This window comes from Sarcophilus harrisii, chromosome 3 (assembly GCF_902635505.1).
Source record: "Sarcophilus harrisii chromosome 3, mSarHar1.11, whole genome shotgun sequence".
NCBI classification, from domain to species: Eukaryota; Metazoa; Chordata; class Mammalia; order Dasyuromorphia; family Dasyuridae; genus Sarcophilus; species Sarcophilus harrisii.
In genome coordinates, this window is record NC_045428.1 from 161183091 (window position 1) to 161210112 (window position 27022).

The 27022-nt window shown below is 34.2% G+C and overlaps 1 protein-coding gene across 1 annotated transcript in view; it reads right to left on the reverse strand.

The window, feature by feature from the left end:
* Positions 1–13305: 13305 nt before the first annotated feature.
* The window catches only part of IRS2 (insulin receptor substrate 2), a 39869-nt gene continuing 26152 nt past the window's right edge, over positions 13306–27022 (reverse strand). Inside the window, exon 2 of the mRNA XM_031958703.1 lies at positions 13306–16243. Coding sequence (XP_031814563.1) covers positions 16239–16243 — 5 coding nt within the window. The 3' untranslated portion in view covers positions 13306–16238. The remainder of the gene's footprint in view (positions 16244–27022) is intronic.

The following is a 27022-nucleotide window of genomic DNA, read 5'->3' on the forward strand; positions in this document are numbered from 1 at the left end:
CTACTATGGAGATAATTATCTGTCTTATAATGATATCTTTAATTAATTTTATTTTTATAAAGCTTTTTTATTTTCAAAACATATGCATGGGTAATTTGATAACATTGACCCTTAAATAGCCTTGTGTTTCAGATTTTCTCCTCCTTCTCCTTACCTCCTCTCCTATCTGGCAGTTAATTCAATATGTGTTAAATGTTAAAATATATATTAAAGTCAACATATATAAACATTTATACAATTCTCTTGCTGCACAAGAGAAATCAGATCAAAAAAAGAAATGAGTTAGAAAATAAAATGCAAGTGAACAACAAAAAGATTGAGAATGTTATATTGTGATCTACATTAAGTTCCTAAAGTCCTCTCTCTGAGTGTAGATGGCTCTCTTCATCACAACATCATTGGAAATGACATCAATTATCTCACTGTTGGAAAGAGTCACATTCATCAGAATTGATCCTTGTATAATATTGATGTTGTCACATACAATGTTCTCCTGGTTCTGCTCATTTCACTTAGTATCAGTTCATGTAAGTCTCTCCAGGATTTTCTAAATAAGTAGACACTAAATAAGTAGATTAATTTAGGTAGTATTGTCATTTTTATTATATTCACGTGGCCTACCCATGAGCACTTGATATTTTTCCAACTGATTAGGTCTGATTTTATTTGTATGGTTTATATGTATTTTTATGTGTTTATATTATGATTTATATGTATTTGATATGTATTAGTTGTGTTTGTATAGTTCCTGACTTTCCCTTGGCAGATAGATTCCCAAATATTTTATACTATTAACAGTTATTTGAATGGAATTTCTTTTTGCATCTCTTGGTGCTAGACTTTGTTGGTAATACATAATAAATTATGTGGATTTATTTTGTATCCTGCAACTTTGCTAAAGTTGTGAATTATTTCTACTAAATTTTAGTTGATTCTCTAGCGTTCTCTAAGTATACCATTATATCATCTGCAAAGAGTGATAATTTGGTTTCCTCATGACCTACTTAATTCCTTTAATCTCTTTTTCTTCTTTTATTGCCAAAACTAACATTTCGAATACAATATTGAATAGTATTGGTGATAGTGGGCAACCTTGTTTCACTACTGATCTTATTGGAAATGGTTCTACTTTGTCCCTGTTACATATGATGCTTGCTGATGGTTTTAAATAAATGCTACTGATCATTTTAAGGAAAAGTCCATTTATTCCTATACACTCTAGTGTTTTTTAATAGGAATGGGTATTTTTTATCAAATGTTTTTTTCTGCATCTATTGAGATAATCATATGAATTTTATTAGTTTAGTTATTGATATAGTTGATTATGCTGGTAGTTTCCCTAATATTAAACCAGCCCTGCATTTCTAGTATAAATCCTAGTTGGTCGTAGTATATTATCCTGGGAATAAATTTCTGTAATCTCATTGCTAATATTTTACTTAAGATTTTTGCATCAATATTCATTAGAGAAATTGGTCTATAATTTTCTTTCTCAGTTTTCACACTATCTGGTTTAGCTATCAGAACCATATCTGTGTCATAAAAGGAATTTGGTAGGACTTCTTCTTTCCCTATTTTTTCAAATAGTTTATATAGTATTTAAACTAATTGTTCTTTGAATGTTTGGTAGAATTCACATGTAAATCCATCTGGCCCTGGAGATTTTTTCTTAGGGAGTTGATATTCTCTCTTAGAGCCAAATCTGATGAGAGTAAGATTCACACAATGCTTATCCCTCTCCCTTTTTGCCCTCAATTATAATAGGTTTTCTTTGTCTCTTAGTGAGATGTAATTTCCCTTATTTTACTTCCTTTTTTCCTCTTTTTCCAGTATGATCCCCTTTCTACCTTTAGTTTCTTTTTCATATTATCATAATAAAATCAAATGATATATGCATTCTCTAAGTATAACCTTAACAGAAATATAGTTCTCAAGAGCTTTCCTTTTTACCTTTTTAGGCTTCTTTTGAGTTCTGTGTTTGGATATCAACTTTTTTGTTCAATTCTGGTCTTTTCATTAGAAATAAGTGAAATTCACCTATATCATTGAATGTCCATCTTTTCCCCAGAAAGATAATGCTCATTTTAGCTGGATAGTTTATTCTTGGATTATTCTGTAATCCAAGTTCCTTTGCCTTTTAGAATATCAGATTCCATATTATCGTTCTGTAAGAAATGACCAGCAGGATGAATATAGAGAGGATTGGCGAGACTTACATGAACTGATGCTAAGTGAAATGAGCAGAACCAGGAGATTATATACCTCAACAAAGATACTATATGAGGATGTATGCTGATGAAAGTTGATATCTTTGACAAAGCGATCTAATTCAGTTTCAATTGATCAAGGATGGACAGAAGCAGCTACACCCAAAGAAAGAACACTGGGAAATGAATGTAAACTGCTTGCATTTTTGTTTTTCTTCCCGGGTTATTTATACCTTCTGAATCCAATTCTCCCTGTGCAACAAGAGAACTGTTCGGTTCTGCACACATATATTGTATCTAGGATATACTGTAACCTATTTAACATGTATAGGACTGCTTGCCATCTGGGGGAGGGGGTGGAGGGAGGGAGGGGAAAAATCGGAACAGAAATGAGTGCAAGGGATAATGTCGTAAAAAATTACCCTGGCATGGGTTCTGGCAATAAAAAGTTATTTAAAAAAAATAGAATATCAGATTCCAGGTCCTTTGATCCTTTAAGGTGGAAGCTACTAGGTCTTGGGTAATCCTAATTGTGGATCCTCCCTATTTAAATTGTTTCTTTCTGGCTGCCTCCAATATCTTTTCCTTAGTGTGATAGTTCTGAAATTAACCACAATATTCCTTGGGGATTTAATTTTGGAGTCTTTTTCAAGGAGATAATCAGTGAATTCTTTTGATGGCTATTTTACCTTCTGATTCTAAAATATCAGGGCAGTTTTCTTTTATGATTTCTTATAAGATAATGTCTAGGTTCTTCTTTTTCATCATGGCTTTCAGGAAGTTCAATAATATTTAAATTGTCTCTCCTAGATATATACTCCAAGGCAGTTGTTTTTCCTAGGCGATATTTCATATTTTTTTCTATTTTTTCATTTTTTTTTTGTTTGACTGATTCTTGAAGTCCTATTGAGTCATTCATTTCCATTTGTTCAATTCTAATTTTTAGTGCATTATTTTCTTCAGTTACCTTTTTCAGTTCCTTTTGTAACTGACCAATTGATTTTTTTTGTTCATTGCATTTTTTTTCCATTTCACAAATTTTGATTTTCAGTGAATTTTCATATCTCTTTTTATAGGGCATTATATGCTTTTTCTACTCCTTCTCACAATGATCTCATTTCATTTCCCCATTTTTCTTTTAACTTTCTTTTAAGATCCTTTATGCACTCTTACAAGAAAGCCTTGTGAAATGAGGACCAGCCCATGTCTCCCTTTGGGGCTTTTGTTTTGCCTTTAGGAGCCTCTGGATTTGAGGTCTGTTCTTCTCTCCATAAAAGCTGTCTATGGTGAGAGTTCTTTTTGGTTTTTTTATTCATTCTTTTTAAGGCTTGAGGTCTGTGCAGCAAAGGAGTAACAACTGCTTTAATTTGCCCTGGGGCAGTTCTGCTGATTGATTTCCAGTTCTGGGTAATGGCAGCTAGTTTCAGGGTCCTTCCCAGGTGCAGTGGTTTACAATTTGCCTTTTGTAGCAAATCTGCCAACCCTTTGCTTGCAACTAGGACAGAGTAGCCTAAGAGGCTCCCAGAAGATTTCCAGGTGCGTGAAAGCTACAACTCTCTGACTCTCCCACTCCAGTCTTTGCCCCAGTCTCCCTGTGCTGCAGTCTGGGCTCAGCAGACTGTTCCCCAGCCCATTTGAAACAGACCTGTTCTGAAGTTCTTCCAAGGTATCTTCTTCTGGGACTATATTGTACTCCAAACATTTGTGTATTTTGACTCCAAAACCCGTTTAGAGACTCAGTCTGCTGTTGATTTGAGAGAAGGTCAGATCAGGTCACAGAAAGTCATGTCTGCTCTCTGTCGTCTTTTATAGTGATATCTAATATAACTCAAGATCCTTCATTGAAATGCTGTTCCAACTCCTGCCCTCTTTTGTTAAGCCCCTGCCATACTTATCATATTATCTGTTATGCCCTGCCAAGCTCTACCTTGGATAATTCCCACAATCTTCTTTCTTCACTCCTCTATACATGCTACTGAACAAAGATAGAAAAAATAATATAACGAGGACCCCTACCAATATTTATGTTATATAGCCTCAGTTGGGCCCTTACTGCTTCTAGGCAATCATCTCTTACCAACTTATTAACCCACTCTATACAATGGCTCTTCCAAGCATTTCTAGGTCCTCCTCTTATATCCTTTAAACTGAGTCTCATGTTTCATATTTTATAGGGAAAAAATGAAGGCCATTCACTTTGAACTTAACTCTTTTTTTTTCATCTTCAACTCCTATCACTCAGATGCTTTCTGCTATTATCTTCTCCTTTACCCATTTTATATAAAGATAGTGTCTTACTCCTTTCCCAAACTGATCCCTCTCCCTGCACAAATGATCCTATTCTATCTCATCTCCTTCCATAGATTGCATGCTTTATTATCCCCACTCTCTCATTTATCTTCAATCTTTCCTGTAGCATTCTTGGTTGGTTTTCTGGAGGTCTCTGGACCAGCCTTGTTTTCAGTAATCACCACGAGAATAGCCAGGTGTTAAAGTCCAAATTCTTTATTGTTTCCTTACCTGAGGCTGGGCAGCTTTCTGGAGATTCTTTCAGATCTGCCTTGATCTCAGTGGAGGAAGTGCAGGAGGCCAAGTCAGCCACCATGAGGCTGATGACAATGGAATGAATCTGTCTCTCCTGGCTCAAGACAAGACTTGTCTTCTTCACATGATAAATCATATGTCTGTTATCTGGAGACCAGTCTAGTCATGTTTATAGAGCATTATCATCTAAGTAGCAAAATCACTATATTTGAGTCTGTATGTATGCGTGTGTGTGCATACACACATACATATATATACAAACATATAATGTACATTTGCATACATATAAACACACACATATATACATATTCAATAAGAGCATTTGAGAATACTAATAGGGAAGAGAGGATTTGTACCATGTAGCAATCAAACCAGTGAAATCAAGGAATTTTTTTTTTACCATAAGATTGTTTTATTATTATTATTATTATTATTATTATAGCTCTTTATTTACAAGATATATGCATGGGTAATTTTTCAGCATTGACAATTGCAAAACCTTTTGTTCTAATTTTTCCCCTCCTTCCCTCAGCACCTCCCCCAGATGGCAGGTAGACCAATACATGTTAAAAATGTTAAAGTATAAGTTAAATACAATATATGTATACATGTCCATACAGTTATTTTGCTGTACAAAAAGAATTTGACTTTGAAATAGTGTACAATTAACCTGTGAAGGAAATAAAAAATGCAGGAAGACAAAAAGAGAGGGATTGGGAATTCTATGTAGTGGTTCATACTCATTTCCCAGAGTTCTTTTGCTGGGTGTAGCTGGTTCAGTTCATTACTGCTCTATTGGAACTAATTTGGTTCATCTCATTGTTGAAGAGGGCCATATCCATCAGAATTGATCATCATATAGTATTGTTGTTGAAGTATATAATGATCCCCTGGTCCTCCTCATTTCACTCAGCATCAGTTCATGTAAGTCTCTCCAGGACTTTTTAAATCATCCTGCTGGTCATTTCTTACAGAATAATAATATTCCATAACATTCATATACCACAATTTATTCAGCCATTCTCCAATTGATGGGGATCCAGGGCTGCCACAAACATTCTTGCACATACAGGTCCCTTTCTCTTCTTTAAGATCTCTTTGGGATATAAGCCCAGTAGTAACACTGCTGGATCAAAGGGTATGCACAGTTTGATAACTTTTTGAGCATAGCTCCAAATTGCTCTCCAGAATGGCTGGATGTATTCTCAATTCCACCTACAATGTATCAGTGTCCCAGTTTTCCACATGCCCTCCAACATTCTGCATTATCTTTCCCTGTCATCCTAGCCAATCTGACAGGTATGTAGTGATATCTCAGAGTTGTCTTAATTTGCATTTCTCTGATTAATAATGACTTGGAGCATCTTTTCATATGGCTAGAAATAGTTTCAATTTCTTCGTCTGAGAATTGTCTGTTCATATCCTTTGACCATTTATCAATTGGAGAATGGCTTGAAAATCAAGGAATCTTGAAGTAAAACTGAAGGGGCCTTCTCTTTTTCATGCTAAATAACATTAATTCTTCTTTTCAAGGTTCCATTTTCTAAATCTTTAATAATCAGTTCTCAATCTTCTATAAATCACTAATTCCAATTTTTTATAAAGATCACTATTCCTGGAGAGGTCTTAGCCATATTTCATTTCATTCACAGACTTCCCAAACTGGCTGGGCTAATTCCATTCTTTTATTCTACTCTGTACCCCCTATCCTGCTTTCTAGCTTTTCTTTATATGGCAACTTCTTCCATCATAATATAAGATTCTTAAAGGTAGGGACAATGTTGCTTCCTTGTATTTGTATCCCTGTCACTTAGCATAGTACCTGGAACAGAGTACAGTAGATAAAGCTCTGGCCTTGAGTTAGAAGATTTGAGTTCCAATCCAGCCTCAGAAACATTTTACCTATGTGACCTTAGGCAAGTCACTTAAACTTTGCCACCAGAGAAGGAAATGGCAAATCATTCAAATATCTTTGTCAAGAAAAAACCCATGCACAGATGTCCACAGCATTACGAAGAGTGAGCTATGACTGAACATCAACATCTAATAATTTACCATGAATATATATGATACATACCCCAAAGGCTTCTTCATATTCCCTTAATTATAATTTTGCTCCTTGTTTTTGTTTATCATTCATTCTCAAAGAGGTCCAGTGACATGTAAATAAATTGGATTTAAGTGAGGGAGGGCTGTACAAGGTTATGACGGTCCTTTAGAGCCATCTGAGTCCAGTGGCAAAATATAGATCAAGACAACTGGAGAGGTTCATTATGTTTTAGTGGAGTGACAGAGGAAATGAGAGGATATGAGAGAGGACAAAATAGAGGATCCTTCCATGTATACATATATTCATTGGTGTTGGTTTTGCCTACACTGATGTGGATTTCAACTTCATCTTGTCTTCACATATTGCATAATTACTTTGATCTTTTTTGTGTGAATTCTTTCTAAGATATTCTACTCATCAAGCCTTCCTCTGGTTCTTCTAAGAAGTCCCATTTGGCACTAACTTGTCCAAATATTTACTCTTGTTCTTATTATGTGATCAGAACTCTTTTTTTTCTTTCTGGTTATGTGCATCATCATCATGTAATAAGGTCATGTAGAGACTAGTTTTCTGATTATGTCTATACAAGAAGGTAGTCACATGGATCAGTATTTGATAGCTTCTTTGTCTCCATTTATTAGTATAAAATTACTTTATTTGCTAATTCCCTTTCTTGTATAATTATTCTTTCTCTTCCTCCTCTTGTTTTTAAATTGTGCTACCTCTGATTCTGATTTCTTCTGTATGGAAGAAAACCAACAAAGAAAAGAGATGTTTCTTGAGTTCCAGAGGAATGTTTTGTGGGTGAAATCTTTCCCTGTCTCAGTGGAAGCATCATGTCACCTAAGACAAACAACAGTACAAATTGGATTCAGGGATGCATATGTGTGTTGGGGGGAAGGGACTACTCTGGATATGCTCATCCTCTTAATACTATTTTTTTCTCACTTGGCTCTAATTTCAGTGGAAGATTTGTGGGACAGTGGATATGGATGAGGTGGTGGTTGCACTTTGGATATTCTGTATTTTTAACCCTGTTTTTCTATTGACTATATCTGCTATGGAAGATTTATAGAATGATGGATATTGATGAGGTGCTAGTAGTGACAGAAGTGGTATGGAGTCCATTCAAGATATGGAGAACATAAATGCATGATTGAAGGAGAGGGCATAATGAAAGTAAGGACAGGCAGTAGTCTAGTTTTGCTAGGTAATAAAGTATATAAAAGGAAGTAGTGTACCATGGGAGTGGGGGGCGGAAACCGATCAGAACCTCCTGACAAAAATATGATAGAATTAATTTGCAGAATGAGACATATTTGGGGACAAGGCTAATTGTGGGAATTTACATTGTATATACATAATTCATTTCAATGAGTTTGTTTGTTTTGTTTTTGTTTTTCCAGGAAGGGGCTGGGATGAAATAAAAATAAATGCTTGCTAATTGAAAAAAATGTAAGGCAGGTGGAGTTAGATTGTGGAGGTCCTCAAATTCCATGCTAAGGAGCTTATATTTTATGTGTATATTATATGTATAGGTAATGGTATGTGTAGAGGAATAAAGTTTTTTTCTTTAACCTTAATTAAATCTATGCATTAGGAGGATTATTTTGAAATTAGTATTAAAAACTTCAGATAAGGGAGAGTAATTAAGGCAAGGAGACAGAAGGATATTGCAATACTTTTAGTAAGCAAAAATAAAAGATTAAATTAGCATAGTGTCATTGGAAATAAAGATAGAGAACAGAGTCAAGAGATTCATAGATAGATGCAAAAATACTGGCACTTAATTAGATAGGACAAGGGAAGGAAGAAGAAGATGATTGAGTCTTGGAGGAAAATCATTAATAAAAGTAGGAAAATTAGAAAAAAGGATGGGTTTTGCTAGAAAGATGATGAGTTCAGTTTTTGGAATATGTGAAGTCAGCCATGGAAGTAACCATGGCAGCTGCACATTTGGATCTGGAACTTAAGAGAAAGGTCCAGCTAGAGATGAGGTTTTTGGAATCATCCACAGAAATGATATTTAAAGGAATGGGTGAGATTGCCAAGAAAGAAAGTATGGGGGGAGGGGGAAAGGAAAAGAGCCCCTCCATGGCCTCTTCTTCTGATTGACTGGTTCTTCCCAGAACCTCCCACATAAAGGAAAATGCCCATACCAACTATGTCTTCAAGCTCTATTTCTGACTTCAAATTTTTTCTATCATTGTCTCCATTAATTTTTTTTCTCTCTCTCTCCCACCATTTTAAGCTTCCTTTTATACATTGTATTCCCTAATTAGAATGTAAGCTCCTTGAGAACAGAGGTTGTCTTTCTGCTAGTATTTTTATTCCCAGTGCTTAGCATAGCACCTAGCTCGCAGGAAGGACTTAATAAATGTTAGTTGATTTGACTTCACTTACAGATATGGAAAGAACTTTCAGAGCCATCTAGTTTAATTCTCTCATTTTACAATCTTGGAAACTAAGGCCCAGAGTATGTTTTGCTTAAGGTTAAATAGGCAGCAAGTAAAAAACCAGATTTTGAACCCATTATTCTGATTCCAAATTCAAATCATTCCACTGTACCACACAGATCCTCAATTTCACAAATGGTGACATTTGAGAGAAAAATTTTCTGGGAGAGATAGGGAAGAAAGCCAGAATACATAGGGTTTAGGAATGAGTGGGTAGAGGTGAGATAATAACAATCTTTCCTCTTCTTGAGCATATCTATATGCAACATTAAATAAGTCTAAAGAAAGGGAGAGACTGAAGATTGTGTGTGTGTGTGTGTGTGTGTGTGTGTGTGTGTGTGTGTGTACAGGCTCAGGTTGATGTTTGGAGAACAGTACTGAAAGAGAAAGTAGGAAATGGGATCTTGGACTTTGTAGCTAACCTTCTCTATAAACTGAGACTTAAAGAAGTGGTTTGTCTGTGGTCACACAGGTACATTTGGAGCTCTAAGGGCATGATTCTTAGTGTGAGAAGGATATTGATAACAGACTGTGAAGTGACATGTGGGCAGGGGAAGTACTAGCTATGGTTTTTCAGTTTAACTCTTGAGTTATTGCATATTCTTCTAGTGCAATTATTCTTAGGAAAAAATGGAAAGGAAAAAAGGATAGATGCTAATCCTAGCAGGTCTTAAGTGGGGATATAAGAGAATTCATATCAGTTGGCTCTCCACAGTTTTCACAATCAAGTAAGAATTGTCATTGCTGAAAGAGAAGGTGATCATATTTCCAGATTCCCCTTTTCCCCTGAAGAGTGCACACAATTATATGTAGGGATTAATAACATATGTATACACACATTTATTTGTATACATATACATACTTACATATACACATATATCCACCTACATATATATTCAATTATTTTACTTTCCCTAAACTTTTTGGGATTTAACCATTAAAGGGAATAATGTAATCTGGGGAAATGCATTCATAGTTCCAACTTGGAATGCAAGAAACAATTTTTTTTTATCTTTTCTTTTATTCTTTTATCTCAGCAGTGGCAACAGGCTGCTTCTTCCAAGTCACTCATGATGGATTTGCCACCTGAGACAGGAACTGTTGCACACTGAGATGTGAATGGAATTCTAAGATATGAAATTAGATAGAAGTGGTAAGGTTGTGGGCTCAAGGTAAGGAACTAAAGGGATAGAGCTTTCTGACAATATAGACTCCTGTAGATGCTTCTTGTTCTAGGACTGACCCCTTTCTTTTCTTCCATGAATTTCACAGATTGGTCTACTTTTTAATGGAAAAATTGTTATTTTACTCCATTTCTACCTAGTTTTTCAGAGACATTTTTTATCCTAGCCTCTATTTCTATACACTTTTTCTTATTCCAATTCTATCTTAAAACCTGTAAAGGACAGTTATATAAAGGAGTTAATGGAATCCTAGGTTGGAAATGGGATTCATATATATTTGAGAGGAAAATCAGTCTCAGGACATCTTACCCATTTCATCAAAGGACCCAGGTGATAGAGTAAAAGTGACAGTTTTATTGTATAAAGATGATATGACTTTTAAGGGTGGCATTAGGTGTGAGGAGATAGGTCTATGGTTGAAGGAAAGTGCTGGATCCAGGATGAAAATATTGGTCACAATGGTGGGGAGGAGAATGAATTGCAGGTGTGTGCAAGCTGAGCTGATTGTTAAATTTTTAGTGTGAGCATTTAACCTCAGAAATGCAAATGTTATAAATCAAGACTTGATTTATTCTTTTTTGATTGTCTAGACTTAAAAAAATTTAATAATGCAGATTAAACATAAAATTCTTTATGCTTACATTTATTTTCCCCTCTTCCTTCCCTCTCCTCCCACCCTCAGGTGACAATTGTTAAATATTTACCAGCACATCCTCACTAGTGGTCTTAGCCTTGATCCAATTACTCCTTTCTTCTTTTCTCATCATCCTGAGTGCTTTACTGTCTCATTCTTATCCAAGACTGGTTTGGAATGAATGTATGTATATGTGTGTGTGTGTGTGTGTGTGTGTGTGTGTGTGTGTGTATACACATATATATGTACACATACATAAACACATACATGCACAATTATATGTGTGAATTGATAACATGTATACACACATTTATTTTTGTGTGTGTATATATCTATATCTATATATATATATATACATATATTTATAGCAGTATATTTATATGTTGTAAATGCACACATGTATGTGGAAAGCCATATCACATCAGTCCAAGATAGCTCTATAAGAAAGGAACTGAAATCTCAAGGGTTGGCAACATGGTATAAATAGCCACATAACTTGTCTATATGTAATATGGGGGTTAGATAGCTGCTGACATGTACAGCAGATTTATGAAAGTCTAGGAGATGTCACCATGGTGTGCATATTTTTTTCTTTTTTAACTTGCACTTATCATCAGTGAATTCAGTTTTTTAACCTTTTCTCTAATTTGTGAAGGTTACTTTGAAATACTGATATTTGCTAAGGCTCATTCAATTTTAGAGCTGGATAGGGGCCTAACCTTATAGACCAATTTAATACGTCAATAAATGAACATTTACTTCCACAAGCATAATGTTAGTCTTTGCAAAAATTAATGAGACTGCCCCTAACTTCACTGAGATTACTATCATCTAGTGCAGGGGTTCTTCACCTAAGATCCTGTCAACTTAAAAAAACCTTGATAATTATATTTTAATATAATTAGTTTTCTTTGTAATCCTATGTATTTTATCTTTTTAAAAAAATTATTGAGAAGAGGCCCACAGGCTTTACCAGATAGCCAGAGACATGTAATATGCACTTGCAAATACACACACACACACACACACACACACACACACACACACACAGATTTGAGAAATTCTGCTAGTAAATTCTCGTTTTCATGGATGAAGACACAGGCTCAGCATTAAAGTGACATCAATTCAACAAACATTTATTTAATGGCTACTAGGTACAAGACACTGTGCTAGGATTTGGGCATACAGAGACAGAAAACAAAACAGTCCTTGCCCTCAAGGAGCTTACATTCTAAAAGACTTAACTAAGACCACACAGCTAGGTATGTCATTTGCTGGAAGAACTGGTACCAGAATCCAGTTCTGAACTAGAACTCCTAGTCCTAGAGTGTTTTTTTGTTGTTGTTGTTGTTGTTGTTTTTCTGCTACAATACTGTAAGCAAACCTATACAACTCATTTTTTTTTCCATAGAATCAATGAATATCTTGCCTAGCCCATCACCCACATCAATGCTAAAGATATTAAATAATATTAGAACTAAGAATGACCCTTCTGGGGACCACTAGCTTGGTCTCTCTCAAGTTGCCTCTGAGTTATTATACTCTTTGGTGCAATCATTCTCTTCCTAAAGGTAGTGGTCCAACCCAAACTGGTCTCCCTAGTTGATTGATGAGCCCATCACCTGGGTCAAAATCAAAGTCTTATTAAAATTGATATAATAATCTGACTGAACTGATTCTTTCCTGATCTATGTGAGTTACTGCATGGTACTCTGAGATCTCCAAAGGATTTGAAAATTGATTTTTAAATGAATAGTTACAGTATCTTAACCAATATCTGGATTAACTCCTTCATTCTCAGTCTAGAGTTGTTCTTTTTGATCTTTCTTAAAGGTAAACACTACATGACCCTTCTCTGTCCTCTATGAGTTCTTAAAAAACGACAAGTCAAGATTATCCTTCTTCCCAGAATGGTTTCAAGAACTACTCTGACAGTGGCTTGAGGTCAAATCCATCAATGCAGATTGGATTAGTTGATCATTTTGACCTACAATTATCAATCATGGGACAGTTACCATAATCATTGAGCATGTAGACAATGTCTGAGTGATCCAGAGATGCTATTAGCCAATTTCCCAAATGCCTTAATATACATATGACCCATCCCTGGTAATCTTTTGTTTTTTTTAAATGTCCTCTTACAATCTTCAAGGATTTTTCTCTCTTTTATTTAATTGTACCCTTTTATAAAGCAGTGGCAGCCACAATGGTTTTATGATTTGCAGATACCCTGGTCACATGACTTTAATTAAAGTGAAAAAGGGACAAGAATAAAAATCTAAAGGTCTTTGTTTTCCACAAATCATTTCTAAATATTTCTACTTAAAAGAGCAATAAGATTTTCATTAGTGTTTCCATTTGACTTTGACAAGTTTTTTTTTTTTTTTGTTTCTGAAGTTGTGCCTGTTTTTTTGGAACTGGTTTTCCTAATTTACTTTGGGGGAGACACTTTTTAATTTTTTTATAAATTTAATATTGTGGCAATTTTGAAGACATCTAAAAAAAGAATATTTTTGAAATTTCTCATTAGAATTAAAATGTGAAAAGCATGCAATATTTTCAAATGTTAATATTTATTCATTTACCTAAAAAGAGCAAGAGTAAAGTGGTTTTTATATCACAACTCAGAAATCCTACAGAAAGCAGGTCCTCAAAGACTTCATTTCATAAATAATGCATTTTATTTTATTGCATATGGCTATTAAGGAGAGCATCCATGATCAATACAGACTAAATACAATGCACTATTCTAGTTCCATTAATTCTTGTCTCCAGCAGCATCACATTTATCCTTATATACAGCGTGTACATTGGAAGACAGAGCAAGATAAGTTAAGTCTCTTGTCATATCACAATAGCAAGAAATATATTTAACATCTTGATATCCAGAAACAATACGTACCCAAAAAGAAAACACTGTTTAATAACTGTTAAAGTTTATATAGCAAAAAATAGTTTAAATTTAAGGTAAGTCAGGCAAAATGTACAAAGACCCAATATACATTGTGAAGTTTTAGCAAACATAACATTTATACATTTTGGTTCCATTCTGTAAACTAAATTAAAATGTAAATATTGCATATGCCTTTTTGTGAAATGTACAGGATAGAGGAAATTTTAGTACACTGTCAACTTTTTTTTTTTTGCTTTTTGTTTGTTTTTTTGTTGTTTTTTTGTTGTTTTTTTTTGTTTGTTTTTTTAAGTTGTGGTATGAATATGAACCATTTTCTATAGTGGCATGACTTTACTGTAAGTACAGAGGACTACTTCAAAATATAAGTCAACACACTATTGTGTTCAGCAGGTTCCACATTCAGTGCTATTTTTAATTGGGGTATTATGTAGTAAATATCAGCCATCATCTTATTTCTGAAACTAAATAAAAATTTTAGAACATTTTACATCCTTTTAATAAAGCATATTATACATTGAAATTGACCTTCAAACTAGTATTGTATGGACTATGCAGTGCTGCACTGTGAAATCCCAGAAAATTAAAACCTTAAAAATGTTCAGGGGGATTACTTTACATTCATTTTTGTCTTGTAATACAATCCTCTGTTCTAAAAGTTCAGCATGGAAGGAGGAAGACTTTTTGCATTGCCATTAACTGGATTTATAAGACATTTACTTTTTAGGTCTTCCTCAAATAAACCTCATTTGATTAATGCATACTTTTATAGTGATGTAATAACATATATATATATAGATAGATTTTTTTTTTTCCCATAGCATGAAACTTTTCAAACATCTCACATCTACACTGAATTAGTGTAATACAAACATGACTATCGGAAGGCAGACATTAGGGATATACCCATGGAGAAAAAAGCATGTGAACTCTCCAATAAAATTTAAGGAGCAGCAACATGACATAAGATTCTGCTGGTCTGGGTCAGCAGTTCTGTGTGACATCTGGGATATTTGCCTCAATACTGGTATTTTCAGAACACTGAAAACATAAAACATGGGTAATCTTGTCAAGATTTTTAGACAAGTGACAAGTACTGCAATTTTTTCTTCTTTTTCTCTTAACTTCTGTGACTGGAATGCCTCATTTTTCTTTTTGTACAAAGCAGCCCTATTGGCTGGCATGATAGCCTTATATTAAAGATAAAATTTTTATCTGCCAAACACCCATGACCACCTTGCATTGCTAGCATGCCTATGTGGATTTTTTGGTTATAAGAAATGCAAGCTCAACATTAGGGGTAGCAGAGAAATTTGAGCTTGTAAATAGAATAAAAGGCTTTTGCAATTTGAAGTACCTACATTAAACATCTACATAGAGAGGATTAAACAAGTTTGTCAAAGGTAAAAAGAGATACTCATCCCCTCCCCAAATACCTTCCCACCCTCTCCCTCCCCACCCCTCACTTCAACCCCCATAGAGTTTTATGATATTTAACTTAAGTTGCTTTAGTTACATTATAACTATTCTGTGTCCATCTTCGAAGTCCAACATAAAATTTTCATTTATTGAGACTGTTTAGTTCCATACTGGGCTCTGTCTCTAAATAAACCCTACAGCTAGTGAACTGAAATCCAGCAAGCTGTTATATACTTGAAGAAGTTCAATAAGGCTGATGACCATTCTTCAGAAACATTCAGCATAGAGATATAAAGGAGGTCCTGCCATACCCCAACAATACAAATCCGGATTTACTTTAAACTGAGGTAGGACTGTGGTAGTTTTGAGAATATACCAGTAAATACCAGATTTTACTGCTTTTGTGGGTGTTAACAGAATCTCCTAGCATGCTAAGGGATAAATAGGTTGTCTTTATAAGGGTGCGGAGGGGAGAGAAAAGAAAAGAGGAAGAAGGGGAGAAGGAAGTGAAGGCATTGGCCACCACTTCAGGTGGTCAGCTAAAAAGGTCCAGATTTCTATAGAATAGTTTCTTCAATTAACTTTCTCAAACAGCAGCATGATGATAGATGCCAAAAAACAGGAAACAAGTGAGGCAGGTCGTTTTCCTTTCTTTGATGATTCCTTGTCTTAATGTAGTCCATTATCATTTCAAAAGTTAAGTAACTGCCCAGATCAAAAAAGAAAAGTAAACCATAAGCAGCTTCAGATTAAGAAATGATAAATGCTGAGCAGCTTCTGTTGTTAAATGTTATACTCCGGTGAATGAGGTCATGGTGATTTAGCCAGATTTTTCACTCTGAAAAGAAACAAATAAATAAATAAAAGTGAATAATGATCACTCTATGCAAAAAAAAAAAAAAAAAAAGAAAAAAGAAAAGCAAAGAAAAAAAAAAGGCAGATTTTTAATGGTTCCACAGAAAAATCATGTCAAAAAGCATTTACTAAGTGCCTATTATATGTCTGACATTGTGCTTATTCTAAAGGTGCTCACAATCTAATGAACATGAGAATGGAGGAATTAAAGAGACAAATGAAAAAAGTACCTTTCCTATAGTGTTATTAGGTTCTATGAAACTCAGTTTCATGGGATTATCAACTGTGCTGGGCAAATTTTTTGAAAAATTATAAAATTTTATTTAAAATAATTTACAAAATTTATGAAAATTAATAACATTTTGTAAAAAAGTTTATAAAAGCAAATTCAGTGGAGGTGGAGGAATAACTGATGTGCCAAGTTTGCAATGGACTTCAGATATGTTGCCTCATTGGCTTCTTTTAACAATCTTGGGATATAGGCACAAACATTTATTATCTTCACTATATTGGTAACTGAGACCAAAATTAGATTAAGTGACTTCTCAGTGGCTATACAGTTAGCTAAGACTAAGAGACTAGTGCTTCTCACTCCAAGCTCAGTACTTTTTACCTTAAATATTACACTGCCTTCACTCACAAGGAACACTGGAAAGAAGTGCAATTAAAAAAAATCAGTAATATATATCAATGATAGTAACCTTCATTTGCATATTTTGTCATTATATGTCTCTAAATTTCACATATTATACTTTATTTCTTGTTCTTTCCTAAGAAGAGATGGATATATCCAGATAATTAAAACTTAATTCTTTCCACTATGTTTTCTGCCCTCCATACTTGCTTCAATCTTAATTCTTTAATATCTTTTTTCCCCTCAAAGCCTCAACAAAATTTTGACTTTATACCTTTAACTTTTTTATATTAAATTAGACACATAACTAAAGCTTCTTACTGACATTATTTCATGCATATCACATTTTTTTCTGTTGCTTTTTAATATCACATTTTAACAATTTTAAAACTCTAATGAAACATCTTCTCTGGATTACAAAAATGATACCATGGATCCTGTTTATTTCAAAATAAAACATAAGAAGATTCTTGGATCACACTCAAGCAAATGCCAAATTCCTGATTTACTATGTATAGGTCACAAGGTTATCATATCCCTAAAAGTATTTCTAGTCTGATAAGATAGACCCCAAAGAGCTAACCCCAAATTCCCATGCCAAAAGAGGCTAGAAAATTTTGGTAGGAAAGGTAGGAAAAATGAGATTACATAGAATTTGATTCAACACTTCTATGCTTACATTTAGGGTGACTCCTGAAGCTCACAACAATGTTTTCTGTCTTTTTTCTACTAAAATCAAACTGAAAGTTTACATTGTGCCAGGAAATGATGTAGAAAGAACCAAAAAGAAAGTTTCTGTCCTCAAGGGACTTATCATCTAATTGGAAAGTGTGAAGCTTTGATTCTGTTTCCTTTGTTTGGGGAGAGAATGAATTGTCAGTGATTATCACTTATTGTTCAAAGTATTATTTTTTTTTTTCCTACTATGAAATGTAATCTTTGAAAATTTATTCTTTGGCAGAATGGGACTCCTTCCTGAGAAGGAGTCCTTAATGAAAACATCATGAAGTTGATAGAAGTGGTTGAAAGAGACAAATTCCTTCCCTAAATGAAGGACTAATCTGCTACTTCAACTATGCCAAAAACCTCAAGATTAGACTAGACAAGAAATTTGTAAGGAGAATTTCATGGGAAGTCCAACTGTGTTCATTAATTCCAAAGAAGGAAAGAATTTCAATAGCTGGGAATTTTTCCTGAAGGCACTGATCTGTCCATAAAAGAATCCCTGACAGCCACATTTTACTTTGTTTTGAAATGTAATGTCATCAATTTTTTATTTTACTTTTATTTATTTTGTTAAATATTTCCCAATTACATTTAAATGTGGTTCAAGTGACATTTGGAGAGTTTTGAAAAACATTCGATACCTCTGGCTAAGACAAACTGCAGCCTATCTCTTCCTAAAAGCCTGAACAGCAAGAATTAGCTTTTAACAACCTAATAATTTTGAAACTTTTGTAGGGAAGACAAAAAAATATGTTATGTGGCCTGGTGGGGAGGGGGACAACAAAAAAAAAGTAAGAGAAATTAATGATGATTTCAGAGGGGAAAAGAAAAGGGACTAATGATTGGACTAGGAGACCCTATATAAATGTCTCAACATTGAAATGATAATAAAAGATTTAAATAGCAGCTCAAGATAACAATGAAAGAATGTCACAAGACAGTACATGATTAATCGCCAAAATTGTACTGACAACAATTGCCATTACAGTTTAGAGGATAGAGAGATCACTTGAGGTTGAAGGTGTTAAGGGAAATTTTATAAAGAGAACAGCCAAGATTGGGATAGGAAAGAAGATGAAGATAACTTCCAAGTTAAAGGAGTGGTATGAAGAATGCAAGCAAGTACTTTCAAGGGACAGTAGGAAAATTAACTGGCCTCAAAGAGAAAATTGGTGAACGAGAATAATGGAAGATAGAGTTATTGTTATTGTTGTTATTCAGTTGTCTTCATTTGTGTCCAACTCTTTGTAACCCTGTTTGGGATTTTCTTTACAAAGATACCGGAATGGTTTGCCACTTCTACCTTCAGTTCATTTTACAGATAAGGGACAGAGGCAAAAATGATTAAGTGACCTGCCCAAGATCACACAGCTAGTGAGTGTCTTTGATTAAATTTTAAATTAGGAAAATGGGTCTTCCTGGCTCCAGACTGGTACTCTAGCTACTGTGCCACCCAGCTACTCAACGGGAAATAGGTAGGGCTGACAAATGGTGACTACTGGATCATATTGGCAGGTATTTTACCAAAGAAATAAGTAACTTATTTTTGATGTGTCCTTTTGTGGATTTTTCTTTTTTTATTGATTTTGGTAATCTTAGAAACAGAGCTCAAAGGCACACTGGCATAGTAGATTGAGTCAGACTTGAGGTCAGGAAGACTTGGATTCAAGTTCCACTTCTTCTGTTAGGGACATGACCCTTGATCTTGGTCCCTGCCCTAAACAATTCTATAGATTCTTAAATTAAAGACTGAAAGGAGTTCCAAACATTGATGACACAATGGAGAGTATGGGGGAAAAGAGAAAAGAGGCAGTCTGAGAGCAGACTATGTATGCAAGACCTTGACTAAAGTGTCACACTAAGGAGTTTGGAATTTATTTTGTTGGCAAATGGGAGCCACTGAAGATTTTTGTGAAAAATGAGTGATATGGTTAAAAACAGTATTAAAGGAAGATTAATTGATTAATGTGTGTAGGACAGAATGAGATGGAGAGAAATTAGATATAAGGAGACGAGTTAGGAGAGAATTTAGAAAGATAGCTAGGTGGCAAAGTAGATAGAGTGATCTGGTGTAAAAAAATTCATCTTGAGTTCAAACCTAGCCCCACATATATACTATTTGACCCTCGGAAAGTCACTTAATCATGTTTCTCAGACTCCTCATGTGTAAAATGAGTTGGAGAAGGAAATGACAAACAACTCTCATTATCTTTGCCAAGAAAATCCCAAATGGGATCATGAAGATTCAGACATAACTGAAAAAGATAGACAGACATTTGAAAAAAAAATTGTTTTATTTAGTAAAACAGACTCCAAAGTAGAAATGTGACTTTTTTTTTCTTGACTAATAAAAAACAAAGTGATAAAAAACATGACTCTGCTGTAGCTTCAGAGATAGAGTTTAAATCTATTCAATCTCATGTTCTTTAGAAATTTATCTTTCTACCAGTCAGTGGGCCCTGGCCTCTTCAGACTGTACTGGTTTATTATGGCTTGATACCAAAACAAGTTTTAGCAAACTCTTTTTATAATGGCACTGATACAAGTAGACAGCTTGAGAATACTTAGTGGTACTCACAAAACATCAACAAAAGTAGCCATCAGAAATAATCTTCTTAACAGAGAGAGATGAAGGATAGAAATTGAAAGGCTGGAGGTAGATTTCATCTCTGATAAAGATTACTCCTTGTTTCCTGAGATCTAACATGAGGATATGGGAAGATTGATAGTTTATTTATTAAATCAACATGCCCTTCCATCCAAATCTCTGTGATTTTGGTTAGTCCCTTATAGCTGGAAAGCAGCCCTTCTATCCTGGATCTTTGTTGTTTATTTGATATCTTTCCTTGATCAAAGCCAAATTCTGGAAATAATCTCTTAATTCCTTACCTCTCTTATAAATAATCTGTATTCCTCTTATGCATTTTCTCTATTCTCATTTACTATTTTGGAACTTGTCAAGTCTTAAGTGAGATTGAGTATCATAAGGGACTTAAAAAAAATCTTTGTATTCTCTATTCTTTACTGCCAATACAGTATTGTCCATATAGAAGATGTTCTAATTCATAAATGTGTGATCAGTTGAAATCTTTGGACTCATTTCAATTCAATAAATATTTATTAAGCTCCAGCTATTTCAAGATATGGTGCTAGGCATTAGGAAACAAAGAAAAGCACAATTAACTTTTATTCTTAAGCCTGAAATCTAGAAAGAAATGGCATGCACACATATAAGTTTGGTATGAGATGGGTGGGAAAAGTAAACTTGGCCAAAGAACATAACAAATTTGAAGAAGAGATTATTTTTACTTCAGGAACAAGGAAAGAATATCAAAATTTCTGTCCAGGAAGTGGAAATTGGGTTATGCTTTAAAAAAAAAGAGGTGAATTTTAACAAATAGAGACAAGAAAAGGTAAATCCATTTAAGACATGGCAGACGAGGGGCAGCTAGGTGGTACAGTGGATAGAGCACCAGTCCTGAAGTCAGGAGGACGTGAGTTCAAATCTGATCTCAAACACTTAACACTTCTTAGCTGTATGGCCTTGGGGAAGTCAATTAACCCCAATTGCCTCAGGAAAAAAAAAAGAAATGGGTGGTGGGAACTTCATAGGAAACACCATACTTAAATGATTATTAACACATGGCAGACATAACATTCTGCATTTTAGGAACACAGCATTTAGACATGAGAAAGCAAAAAAGATGTGGTTCTGGTTGATGTCATTAAGTTTACAGCAACTGTCCCCACCCAACAAGCTCTTATTCCAGAATATCACTTCCTTATTCCCAGAAAGAGTGATGGTGAAAGACAAGAATAATGAAAAATGCCTGCATACTGTGGAACTAAGAGATAGGCACTAATGCTTTGGTTTAAAAATGATAAAAAAGGCTGGTATGATGATAGATGGCTGCAATTCTTGCTACTGTGGTTCCTGAGAATAATGAATTGCTTGAGCTTGGGAGCAGTAAAAGTTTTAGTAAGCTAAACTAATTGGGTATCCCTAAATCTAGCACCATATTGGTGAGCTATGAGGAGTAGGCACCAACTAGAATGCCTAAAGAGAGAGAAATCCACCTCTGATAGAAATAAGGCAGGTAAAGCTCTTGTGACTATCAGCTATGGGATTGGACCATGAGTGTCCACTGTCCTTACATTCTGAAGGAAAGAGAGAGATCCAGTCTAATAAAACAAAAACATAATACTAAAATAATAATAATAATACTTTGGCAAATAATGTTCCTTCACAGAACTAATCCTTTATTTTCAAGTTGTTGTTATTTTTAATTACGTTTGCTATTAATGAGATTATTCTAGCAAGATTATTGTTGCAGCAAAGTGATTTTATTTTCTACTTAATAATAATAACTTAGAATCAAGAAACTACTTTTTTTGGGGGGGGAGGCCAACAAAACACTAATTTTATGCTTACTCTACTTTGAAATTTTCTAAGATAGATAATACTTGAAACTGCAAAAGAGAACATAATTATTAGGAGGTACATACTTTTGGGGAAATTCTGTGGTTACTGCAATGTACATACTGGCTATGTTACTTTGGAGGGTATACACATAATAGAAAGAATAAGAAAAGTTACATTTTTCTTACTTTTTCAAAATTCCACCAAATATGAAATTGTTCTTCTCTGTATGCCACATCACCTAGACAACATCATTTTCACATTTATATTTTAAAAGGTAAAGTTATGCATAATTTTTAGGATTCCTTAAGTATTGGATAAAAGAAATTAACTCATATGACTGGGGCTTAATAACAATCTAAGAATTAAGTAAAGAAAATCCAACATTTGTGTAAAAGTAGAGAATTAAAAATAAAATTGAATGAACTCTAAGCTACATCTTTTTGGTTAAGTTTTAATGAACAGTTTTAATTAGTGGGGGTGGAGGGAACATTTGGCTTCAATGTTATACTTGCTTTCTCTTGTCCTATTGTTATAAAAAGTTACATGCAAACACTGAACAGATACCTCAAAAGTGAGATCTTGGAACTTTCTTGCTCTTTCAATAGAAATCAAGATGGCAGAAGATAGCAAAGATACAAAAAGCTGTTAACAATTTATGGGATGAGGGAAAATGTCTTAACATTTTTCTACTTAAAGGTAAGACCATTCTTAACACTGATTTGCAAAAACACATCAGTTTTAAAATGGAAAGTTTAGGGTTTAGTTTCATGGATTAATGAAATTATTTTTTAATAAATTCAAATTTCCAGGACAGAATTTTACTCCTGAATTAAATGTAGTATTACAAAATGAAAGTTTAGCTTTTAATAAAAACAGTTCTTAAGAAAATAGATCTGACTGCTTTGTATTCCTTTATTATAATCAAAGCAAGACATTTCAAGAATATGTCAAGAATGACAATGTGGGGTTTCATAGAGAGTTATGCAAAGGAATAAATGCTGAAGAAAGGTTGGGGGATTTTTTTTTAATGAAAGGAAATTTAGAGGGAAGCAAAGCTTCTCAGGCTAAAGAGAACAATTGGAGATATCTCTAAATCTTTCATAAGATGAATTCATAACTTCTTTTATATTAGCTCATTACTCCCACTTACAATTTGAGCTATCATTCCTTTCTGAACCTTTGTTATTAAAGTATTCACTTCTAATCAAGTTGTAACTTGATGTTAATGGCACGACACAAGGAAGGATGAGATAATCTAGTTTTTATAGAGACTTTATTGCTAAGAACAAAACAAAACATCAAGGACTAGCTTCCCTTCTCCAATGGTTTTTTCTCACACACTCCCCCCACTCCAATTAACCAAAAAACTATTCTATAAATCATTCAAAATCCAGTCCCTACCAATTCATTCTGCCCACTGTTAGTTCAAAATATATCTTTGTGTATCACAATTTAATCCAAGACAACCTGTGCTAACTCTAATAAGGAATTCTAGTGTGAATGCCAAGCATGTTGTATATTCAATAATTAAACATTTTTGCTTTATCTTTGCCTTCTGGGGTCCTTTTGTTTTTTGTTTGTTTTGGTCACAAATCAAGACAGGTATCAACCAATCTCAGCCCATTATAAAGCAGAATAGACCCTACATCTTTTCAAGACACATCTGTACACAAAAGAGTGATTACTGTAAGGTTTCTAGCACAAAAATTATTGCACCACATTTAATATAAAAGGACAAATAATTACATGATCGACACACTATCCAAACATGCCCAGGTTTTTAGAGGAATCCACAAAAGAAGAGACCTTGTCTTTTTTGTTTTTTGTTTTTTTTGCTGAGGCAATTGGGGCTAAGTGACTTGCCTAGGGTCATACAGCTAGGAAGTGTTAAGTGTCTGAGACAGGTTTGAACTCTGGTCCGTGCTCTATCCACTGTGCCACCTAGCTGCCCCAAGCTAGCCTTATCTTTATAGAATCAGAGAACTAAAGAGCCTAGAAATAATTGAACTGAACTCCCTAACTTTACAGACAAGTAAACTTAGGTACAAAGGGATTCAAAGATTATACATCTAATTAGTGGCAAATCAAAGACTTCAAGGAGGTATTCCTGACTGACTCTGGTCATTTTTTCACTATATTACAAAGTGATGGCTATTTTGGATATGTTTTCTTTTCTTTTCTTTTCTTTTCTTTCTTTCTTTCTTTCTTTCTTTCTTTCTTTCTTTCTTTCTTTCTTTCTTTCTTTCTTTCTTTCGAGGCAATTGGGGTTAAGTGACTTACCTAGGATCACACAACTAGGAAGTGTTAAGTGTTTGAGGCAAATTTAAACTCAGATCCTCCTGAATTCAGGGTTGGTGCTCTATCCATTGTGCCACCTAGCTGCTCCAAGTATGTTTTTTTTTTTTTTTTTAAATAATGAAAAGAAGGCAAAAACATCTTTCTGAATTTTTTGCTTAAATAACCTAAAACTTAAATGTAAAGGATCATTTTACTTTGGTCTAGATCAGTGATTTAAACAGAATGGGGGAATTCCCAAAGCAGAAACTCCTTCCACTGCTACAATTTAGCAACCCATTCATAATAAAGGTCTTTTAAAGTTACCAGAACCACTCCAAGATAAATGACTAAATAGAAACTATGTGGCAAAATGCAAAATTTGAATCCAGATCTTCCTGAACTCTTCTACTATGTTAGCATCTCCTACATAAGGGATCGTCTAGAACTTAATACACGCTTTGATGATGTTGACATAATTAAAAATTGTGTAATAGAATGATCCCTTCAGATGATGATTTCTTGTATTCCTTTCACATTTTTCCTTTCAAAACAGAATACTATCACTTACCTAAAGGAATTCAAAGGCATCACACACATACACATACACACACACACACACACACACACACACACACACTCACACACTCAAGAAAAATGGCCATTGAGGCTATTCATCCCAGTTAACTGTAAACACAGCAGGAGAAAATCCCTTTTTACAGTTTACCTGTGATGGTGTGGCCCCAAGGAATATACATAGCAACTTTTATTTTGTTAAAGAAAAGAGTTAGGAAAAAAGGAAGGTAGTTTTGTCACAATAACACAATAAATTTCCATCTGTGTGTTACACCTGGAGACTAACTGATACTCCCTTTGAAAATCACCAGCAAGCTTGCTTACTTTAGAAATGCAATACTATCCTCTAAAAACTATGCTATCCTATTACAGAGCCAACTGAAAATGAGGAAGCTAGTCATAAAATCATTTATGAAGCTGGGAAGTATTTGGAAGAATCCACCTCTGTCTTATAGGCATTTCATTTTATTTCTCATGAAATATCCAAGTTGTGCTAAATAAATTAAGTTACTATTAGGTGGACTATGTACCTCTAGCATTCTTTCACCTAGATAATACACAAGTAAAAATGAGAAAACAAAGTTTATTTTTTTCAAAAGTAGTGGGAAAAGGTAAATATAAATTGTCAAGGGGCCTATCCTGAGAGAGAATGTGTGCATGTTCGCATGTATGTGCATGTGTACTAAATCTTTCTTTGAAGAGGAAATATGGATCCTGCATGATTTATGTATACAGTGTGGTAGAAAAGTGCTAAATGTACTTAGAAGAGACCTCAGTTTTAATCTTAGTTTTGTCACTTGTACTTGTGGAATACTGGGGCAAATTCCTTCATCTCTCTGGGCCTCAATGACTATAAAATGGAGGAGATAGATCAGATTATTTTTTCAAGTTTTTTCCATAATTGTGTCATCAATTTTAAAACAATACTACTATTTTTTAGAACTAAATATATTAGCAGCAAAAAATAAAATAATATAATCCCTGCTATCATTGCCTCTTGTTATTGCTGTCAGTGATGAAATTATGTTCCTTTAGTATAATACTTTATTATGTTTGTGGAAAACATCATTACCAGTTGCTATGAAAATCATTTTATAAAGATGCTTCACCTAGAAAAGAAATGAAACTGTTTAATATTAATTAAAATACTTAAAACTTTAATACTTAAAATCAATGAAACAACCTTTCAAATAAGACAAATACATTTGCTTAAACTGTGCAGAAACCAAATAGGATTGGAATTGTTGTTCCAAGAACTAGCTATAGACCTCTGAAAAGCTTGAAGTCCTTCAAAATATTGCAAAGGGCTCAGGACATGACAGAATTGCTTTCTCAATTCACTGTGAATGGCAGACAAACACACTGAAAGAGGATGCAGCCAATACGATAGGCAGCTGTACAACTAGAGAATGCCAAAATCCTTTTTAATTTCACATATACTGAGCAAGGACAATACATCATAAACTAACTAGATACGAGTCTAGTTGAGGCCATGCAGCAATAGCAATTTGGGTTTTTCTAGCTGATAAAAATATGCACCAAATGGTAGATCTACATGTACGTTTTTCAGCTCAAAACAAAATGATTTGCATTCAAATCACCCACTATTTGATTTCACTACTGAAAAAGGCCAAATACCAAGTAACAAACTATCATTATACAGTTAATTTACATAAGAGGGACCAGAGAGTGAGGCCCTTCAAACTGCAGATAAATATAGGACCCACAATCATAATGGACACCATGTCCAGGCCTTCACTGTCATACTCTATGTTCACTGTGCTCTTCCTTTCCAATATTTCTTAAATTGAACTTTAAAAGAAGCTTTAAGAATAGCTTCAAAAGGAAGCTTGAGTGTTATGTATGAAAAAAATGAATAATGGTCTCCCCATATGATAAAGCATATGGGTTGCTCATTCGATTGCAAACTTCAGGCATTCCTATTATCTCTAGCAATCACTACAGATCCCTCAATTCCTCATAGCTCTGTGTGTGACATTTCTTCTCAGGTAGCTATACACACATGTATGTATATATACACACATGTTATATGTATGTGTGTACATAGATAAATAGGTAAATCTGTGTACTGTCCTCCATATAGACTTATTTATACATTTTTTTTCAGT